Here is an 8,957-nt window from a genome sequence, read left to right as displayed (position 1 = left end):
GAAAGACGGATATTTCAAGATAGGGTTCAGGAAGCAGGGCGGGAATGGAATCTGATGGGGGTGTTGGGAACAGAAGGAGAAGAAAAGGGTATAAGAATCACCAGGAAGGCATTATTTAAATTTCTTAAAGACACTGGGTTGGTGAACAGAATATGAGAGCACCTTATTGAGGTTGATAGCTGAATGATATGATGTTACACACTCCAGTACAGTAGGTGGCGGTATGCACTTAAAAGTTGTTTGCAATCCGCCATTAAAGAAGAAGAAGAAGAAGAAGAAGAAGAAGAAGAAGAAGAAGAAGAAGAAGAAATCAGACGGAGGTTGGTTTGACCAAGGATTTGCATTCGGCGGCTTTACCGCAGTATTTGCTGAGGCAAACTTTTTTTTGTTGAGTTAGACATCCGGACAGTCTGCTCCTCACGGCCCAGTCGGAACGAATCTGCGCCATATTTGTTTCAGGAGGAGATTTACTATGTGAACACCAGTGTTTGACCTAGTTAAGTGCTGCATTCGGCGGTGGACAGATTATGAACACGAGTTTTGTTTCACAGTTTTCTTAATCGCAGACATGTTTTTAATGAGGCTCTGCGCGCCACAGAGTCTGTTATCACGGTAAGACCCGTAGAACATGTTTGTTTTCCAAGCTTGCTAGACTTCTGACAAGTAACGTTAAGGCTCGCGTAAAGTTAAATTAACGTTAATCCAAGGGCCGGAACTGCATTTGTATGACCCTTGTTTTCTTTGATAACGTTACTGCCAGCTAGCTATGTTACTCTAGACAGACCCCCGAAGCCAGTGTGTGTGCCTAAATCTAAGTTATTGATTACATGCATGTGGACCAGTTAATCCTACGGATGCGCACGTCGATCTCACGGCTGACGTGCTAGCAGATAGGGGGGCTTTCTCATTTGTCAAATTTGTGACTCCTCGCATCGCGTTGTGGGGTGCTTTGTCGTTTCCTCGCTTGAACCGGAAGTTGTTCCGCTCTGCCATCTTGCAGGCTGTCCCAAAGCTCTAATGCCCCATTCCAGACTGCTCTGACCTGGGATATGTCCAAGGTGAAATATCTGACTTTCAACCTCAAAGCGTTCCAGGTCCTTGGTGATGCCTGGGGCTGAAAGTGAACGCAAAACATGGCTGACCGTGACAAACTCTCTGTTTTAATTAAAATTATGGCCAATTTAAGGGAAAAAAGTGACTGAAGTGGTCATCCTCAAAAGACAGAAAATGTTGTATATAATACTAATGTTTTTACATTTTACTGTAACGAGCTACCTAGCAAATATTTCTACATCAATTTACATGCAGAACAGGTTTTACTATATGATAGTATTTATATTTTTAATTAAATATATGCAAATATGTTTTAAGTTGCCTTTTAGGTTATTGTTTACCATTTGCAATGTGTGCTTCCCTGGGAGCTGCCATTGTTGTGTGATGTCATTCAGTTGCTACTCCTGAAGTCAGGTACATATTTTTTTCCCCAAGTTCACAAAAAGGAAATCCGACATAAAGTGGCGTTCCATGGTACTTTTTCTAGTTGGAGGTAGGGATGAAACGATTACCGGTTTAACGGTAAACCATGGTAAAATTCCCAACGGTTATTATTACCGTACACATTGTAATTACCATGGTAACCGGGTACAGTTAACCGCGCTATATTATAATCTCACGGCAAACGCTGTCCAGCGTCTCCCAGAAGCAGGCGCGCATGCGCAGAATGCAACGTGGGTTTGGGTCAGTGACAACACGGCGGAAGACGACGCTGCAGAGAGTCTTCAGTCACTCTGAAGTCTGGTCGTGGTTTAGTTTTTACGAGAGCGCTGAGGGAAACTTGATTGAAAAAAATGACCTTATAGTGAACGCAGGGTGAGTTCACTTTTAGCTTTGGTTTGTCTCTCTGACTTGCTAACGGCGTGTAAACTGAAGCTCTCAGTGTTGCTGCTCTTGTGAAAACCATAGACTGCATATAAAAACACTACACGTTGTTCTGTTGCTGTGTGCGTCGTGTGTCGGCAGAGTCCATTCGTCCACTGCACGCGTTACGCAGTTTAGTAAACCAACCAGCATATCTAGAAACGCTACAGACTCCTGTCAGTTTTTGGGCTCATTGCACTTACTATCACTGTCTTCTAAAGACTTATTTGTTTTTATGTAATTGTGCACGGGGTCACTGTATTCTATATAATATAAAATATAAAATCTTGATAATGCACATTTAGATGATTTTTATATGCTTACAAATGGTATTTGCTGTTTTATTTTTTATGCAAACAAAATGGCAATTGTATTTGTAGTTTTCAGTATGAAACTTGCTGAAATGGTTTTGTGTGTGTGTGTATCAGAACATTTTAATCTTTCGGCACATTTTTACAATACCGTGATAATACTGATAGCTGTGATCATTTTGGTCACTAATCGTGATGAAATTTTCATACTGTTTCATCCCTACTTGGAGGTCGGAAATTTCCAAGTTCCCAGTTGCCTGGAATGCAGCATTATTTGCGCTCCAAGGATCTCGAGCGATCTCCGAGAAGCTATGAGCGAGGTGACACAAGTGCATCCTTCGCGGAAGTCTTTTACTGACCGACACGTCCCTTTATTGGGTAACAGGTTATACCCAATACCAAACAGATAACATTAAACTCAAGTTTATTACTACAAAGTCTATTTTTGATTTGTTTTATGATTCACTGTCTAGTTAAAATTTGGGTTTATTGTAGGTCTGAAATACAAAAGCCCCACACACAACTTTCTTCATTTATTAGAAAGATTTGTCTTTCTTTATGTCTCCCATCAACTTTTATAATGGAGAAAGTCAGAGACAGTCTGTCAATAAGGAACACGTTGTACATAATTTATCGTCATTTCTATACAGTCATGTGAAGCTGATCATTCTCACAGTCGAAACTTCGCTATGGCATTATGAAATGAGGATCATACCATTTTGGTGATATGGGGGTACTCAATGTCTGATTTTAAATAGAAGTACCAGTTTTCTCCCAATAAGTCAATGTGCTGCCTATTACAATATACACTTCAACATATGCTGTAAATAAAATGTGAAAAGAAAGAACCATTTCATAAATGTTTTTAAAGTGCGTGAATAAATCCAAAATTGTAACCTTAACAGTTAAGGAAGGGGGCGTCAGTGCACATGTGTTTGTAGTGGCAGAGGAATTGCTGAAGAGACGGAGCCCCAGCTTTGCCGGTGTTGTGCTGAGTTGTCCACACCTTGTGGGACGTTCGGACCATTTATCACAATTGATGACCCTTACAAAGAGTATTATATCGTTTTTAAACAGTACAGCGGCTTGTGTGTACAGTTAGTTGTCAGGCACGCGCGCACACAAAACTTGGCACAAGACGTTTGAATGGCAGGCGAGAGAAAAAGGCTAACAGCAAGCCTCAGTTTAGCTGTAAATGTGCAGTGTAAGTAATGGTAACTAATACAGAAAAACTGCAGCCCCCCCCCACTGTCTGTCGACTATGTAAATACTTAGTCGGGGACAGCCCTACCTGAGTAGTGTTAAAGGATATCAGAAGAGGAAATAAACAGAAAGCCTAAAACTGAGCGTCGATTTTGATATGAGTTAGCCTACATCATTTCAATTTCCCATAAACATTTAGCCTAATAAATCCAAAGACACCATAATCATATACGGGAACGAATTCACAATCTGAATCAATAAATATAAATGCAGATAATCAGCATTGTGAAGTAGAAATGATCCTGTGAGCAGGACATACAGAAATCTATAATTCATGTGCCCGAGATGTGAACTTAAAGAGTCGAGGAGGAGACTCGAGAAGAGAGGAGTCGAGGAAACAGGCATTTATGACATGAGATGTCCTTTCCTCGGAGCCAACATTTATTTTAAAGCGACGTCAATTAAATATGACCTGTTAGACAACTGCATCATCTGTCCATTGTTTGAGCTGTGATCTCTGTCAGAGGAGCAGACCAGCTTTTGGCACTAAATGCTACAGATCATATCTTCACAATCAAACATGTCTGTCAACATTATAACACGCAGGAACATCTCGAGGTTCCAATAAACATTATAGCATCTGTTGAAAACAGTCACAGATTACAGCAGCCTAATCATTCACTACACAGAAATACAGTAACTGTAAACAGGAGTTCATTTCAGCTCTCAGCTTGATGATGAGCGTGTTTCATACAGTCCCTTTATGAAATGACACAGTAAAATGTATCCCATGTAGCCCCAATTAAAACTGTCAAACTATTAAAACTGTAATATGACAGTGAATGTGCTTTACAGGCTTAATTAATGTAGCCTAACATTACATGAAGGAAACAGACGTTAGTGTCGCCTAAGCTATTGGCAGTGATAAACCCAATATTTATGGTATATTTTGTGTGTGTGGAAATGCTGATCGTGTGTATGTACGGGCAGGTGTGTTTGCCCTGTTTTCACCCGTACAGGTTGCCTGTCAGTGTTTGTACGGCTCGGCCAGGTTTCACTGCTCCACACTCAGATTCCGCAGCTCAACTCCAACAGGACATCCGTGGTGCGCTGTGGCCGGCAGAGATATGAGAGGCTGTACCCTGTGATGCTGGTCCGGCCTGATGGATCTACAGTCAACATCAGATACAAAGAGCCCAAACGTATTCTCATGGTTAGTATACCATCTTTACTCCGTGCTCTGTTTCTGTACAGTGCTGGTTCTGTACTGAGCACTTAGGCTCAGTATATGAATGTGTGTGTATTTTGATTACAAGAAAATACCATCATTTTTCAGCAATGCAGAGTTGTATATGTTTACATGTACATAACATGTTTCTATACAGTGAAAGCAACAACATACCACTAGTCCAAGTGGCATATCACTTAAGGCGCTTTTCGACCAAAAGTACCCGGGACTTTTAAGTCCCCAGATCTCTTTTCAAGGAACTAAAAGGTTCCTTCAGCCCACTGTTGTGTGCGTTTCCACCGTGGTCTAAAGACCTGGAAAGATTAGGCAAATTAACCAGCTGACGTAGGCTGTAGGCCTGGCTATACACAGCGATGCACAGGCATCATTATTTGTAACCACTATCCATGAGCAAAATGTACAAATGAACATCAGATTTGACTGGAATATAATGAAAAGCTATAGGCTTAGCTTGACCATTAAAGCAGCTTTTTTGTGTGGGAGAATAATGAAGAGACAACATATAACAATAACAAAATGGATAAAGCCATAAAGTTTTTAAAATAACTCCAGCACAGAGAAAGCAGCACAAAAATAAGATCGCGACAGTTTGGAAGGTTATTAAAACATTTCCAGCCAACAAGAGCTGCAGATCAGCTGCATGTCTGTGTCAGCCTGCGTTGGAGGAACGGGATGTTTAACGAGCTTTGCCCGCTGTAATCAGCTGGTCCGCTTGTTTTGGAGAGGAGACCGACTTCAGCTCCTTGTAGAAACTTCCTGACTGATGAAAACTCAAAACAACAACTTCTGACCCAGTATTTAGTGCAACTCCATCAGCTGCTTGCTGTGAACACACTGCTGAACGCTGGCTGCTGTTTCCCAGCTATAAATTTAAGGCCGACATACAATCTCAGGCGGACATCCGCAAGACGTGTGGATAACAAACTGGATAAAACCATGAAGTTCTTAATACAACTCCAGCACAGATAAAACAACGCAAAAATAAGATTGCGACAGTTTGGAAGGTTATTAAAACATTTCCAGCGACAAGAGCTGCAGATCAGCTGCAGGACTCATGTCTGTGTTGCCTGAGTGTCGGAGGAACGGGATTTTAACAAGCTTTATTACCTGCTGTAATCAGCTGTTCAGCTGCTTTTGAAGAGGAGGAGACCGACTTCAGCAGGGTGTTTTTAGGGGTAAAATGAAGACGCAGAGCTACATTTAGACCCTGGTCCATCTGGTGAGAACACAGTGAGTTCCTCCAAAGGTTCCTAGTTCCAGGGTATAGTTCCCTTGGTCGAAACGCAGCTTTAGAATAGGCATATGACAGATACCACCAGTAAATGTAAATGCTCTGTATAGCACCTTTCTAGTCTTTGCAACCACTCAAAGCACTTTTAAACTACATCGAATTCACACACTGCTCAAACTAAAATTAACATTCACACATCGGCGGCAATTCAGGGTTCAGTAGGCCCTGTCTTGCCCAAGGACACTTTGGCATGCAGCTTGGTGAAGCCTGGGATTGAACCGCCGTAGGGCTGAAACGATTTGATTACTAAAAAGCATTGACACGATTGGATCAATGATTTCTTTAATCCATAAAACTATATAGCGCATTGTTTCACACGGACATTTATTACTGTTGCACATCACGCTTATGCTGTGATCAAGTGAACACGACGTGATTATGATACTTCAAAGTATGGGATTATTTCAAACAAAAAGAAAACAACAACTCTGTAATTTTGCAGTCTGTCCAATGTAAACAACATTTATGTAGCTTACCGCAACAGCACAGTGGCATCTGATCAGCAAGCACCCGGTCTAGCATCAAGTCCACAGAGCGGACCACAGACAAGGTAACAGCAACTTTGACATTTAACTGAAATCCTGATTGATTGTTGAGTTGAAGGCTAGCAAAAGTAAGCCGCAATGCTCCGCTGTAAAAGTATACATGTGGGTTTGTTGTTCTCCGCCTGGTTGGGCCGTGAGTTAACTTACACAGCTAATCCCGGGCCCGGTGCCGCTGCCGCCGCCATGCAAGACTACTTCTTAAACAATGAATCGATGAAATCATCTCTAGAATATTCAATGTTAGCTGCAGCCCTAAACCGCAGATCTTCTGAAAAAGGGCAACCCGCTCTATCTCCTGAACCACAGCCGCCCCAGTGGACCGGGGTCTTCGAGCCAAAGCTGAGACAACTCTAATGACATCATTATGACCTAATCAGGGTTATTTTGTCAGACTTGACACTCCACCAAAGCCACACAGGACTTTATATACAGTATCTCACAAAAGTGAGTACACCCCTCACATTTTTGTAAATATTTGATTATCTCTTTTCATGTGACAACAGTGAAGAAATGACACTTGCTACAATGTAAAGTAGTGAGTGTACAGCTTGTATAACAGTGTGAATTTGCTGTCCCCTCATAATAACACATCACACAGCCATTAATGTCTAAACTGCTGGCAACAAAAGTGAGTACACCACTAAGTGAAAATGTCCAAATTGGGCCCAATTAGCCATTTTCCCTCCCCGGTGTCATGTGAGTCGTTACAAACTGTTACAAAGTCTCAGGTGTGATTGGGGAGCAGGTGTGTTAAATTTGGTGTTATCGCTCTCACACTCCCTCATACTGGTCACTGGAAGTTCAACATGGCACTTCATGGCTCAACTCTCTGAGGATCTGAAAAAAAGAATGGTTACTCTACATAAAGATGGCCTTGCCCCTGAAACTGAGCTGCAGCATGGTGGCCAAGACCACACAGCAGTTCAACCGGACAGGTTCCACTCATAACAGGCCTCGCCATGGTCGACCAAAGAAGTTGAGTGCATCAGTCATATCCAGAGGTTGTCTTTGGGAAATACATGTATGAGTGCTGCCAGCTGCACTGCATTAGATTCTGTAATACTTGAATGATGCACAAGAAAGGCCGCAAACAGTTTGCTGAAGACAAGCAGATTAAGGATATGGATTACTGTAAGCATGGCACAGACTGGGCCGTAGGGCAGTATTCCAAGATGACCACTGCCTCGCTAAAGAAGCTGAGGGTAAAGGTGATGGACTGGCCAAGCATGTCTCCAGACCTAAACCCTAATGAGCATCTGTGGGGCATCCTCAAACGGAAGGTCCACCCACCAGCTTGGTGGTATCGTTATGGAGGAGTGGAAGAGGACTCCAGTGGCAACCTGTGAAGCTCTGGTGAACTCCATACCCAAGAGGGTTAAGGCAGTGCTGGAAAATGGTGGCCACACAAAATATTAACACTTCGTGCCCAATTTGGATATTTTCACTTAGGGGTTTTTGTTGCTAATGGTTTAGACATTAATGGCTGTGTGATGTGTTGTTTTGAGGGAACAGCAAATTTACACTGTTACACAAGCTGTACACTCACTACTTTACATTTTAGCAAAGTGTCATTTCTTCAGTGTTGTCACATGAAAAGAGATAATCAAATATTTACACAATTGTGAGGGGTGTACTCACTTTTGTGAGATACAAATCATAATCTGCTTGCTCAAGATAAATAGGTGTACTAGTCCCATGGCATATGAGTCCATGTATTTTAATTCATATTTCTTGTTTTGTATATTTATTGGTGTTTCTTCATGTGTTTTAAAAGATGCCAGTCAATCTGTCCACTTTGTCTGAAGAAGAGCGTCGAGCTCGACAGAAAAAGAGAGAGGTGAAGAAGCCGAAAAAACAGACAGCCCTCTACTATGAAGACGACTTCAAAGCAGACATATACAGCCACTTCTGGAAGAAAAAATAATGTTTTTTTTTTAGGTGAATGTAAAGCATGACTGGGGCAGCATCCCTAAAAATTTGACTCTGACTTCAAGTTGAAATCAGATTGTTTTCATGGCAAGAAAGTAGTTCCTCCAAAAGATCTAATTGTGGGTCACTGAAACCCAGACTAATGCAATTTTCTATAGCAGGATGACTGACGGAAAACCAAGTGTAGCAGGTGCTGAATTATACTATGACTCTGGGGTTACCTTCATTTAAGTATAAATAACCTGTTAAAGCTGGAAACTGTAACAATGTTAAGTTAATAAATTGTTTGAAAGCTTTTTATCTGTGTGGTGAATTTAATAAATTCACACTTGTCAGGCCATGGTTTATCAGGTTTAATTAATTTAATACCTATTCTCTATACTGTCTTGGAATTAAAAAAACGGTGTACATACTTCTATGATGTTGAAAACGGCAACATCTTTACTAAATACAAGAAGTAGGATGTCATTATCTGTTAGAAGATACAGCACTCAATTACACGCTTTATAAAA

General features: G+C 41.4%; 1 protein-coding gene across 1 annotated transcript; it reads left to right on the top strand.

Moving 5' to 3' along the window:
- The first annotated feature begins 328 nt into the window (after positions 1 to 328).
- Positions 329 to 8,741, top strand: mrpl55 (mitochondrial ribosomal protein L55). Its single transcript, XM_046049206.1, has 3 exons — positions 329 to 612; positions 4,422 to 4,644; positions 8,291 to 8,741. The coding sequence occupies exons 1-3, from the start codon at positions 569 to 571 to the stop codon at positions 8,438 to 8,440; spliced, it is 417 nt and encodes a 138-aa protein (XP_045905162.1). The 5' UTR covers positions 329 to 568; the 3' UTR covers positions 8,441 to 8,741.
- Positions 8,742 to 8,957: the final 216 nt, after the last annotated feature.

Source organism: Micropterus dolomieu, linkage group LG05 (assembly GCF_021292245.1).
Source record: "Micropterus dolomieu isolate WLL.071019.BEF.003 ecotype Adirondacks linkage group LG05, ASM2129224v1, whole genome shotgun sequence".
NCBI lineage: Eukaryota > Metazoa > Chordata > Actinopteri > Centrarchiformes > Centrarchidae > Micropterus > Micropterus dolomieu.
Note: the sequence above shows the minus strand (reverse complement) of the source record. Positions and strands in the feature narration are given on the sequence as shown.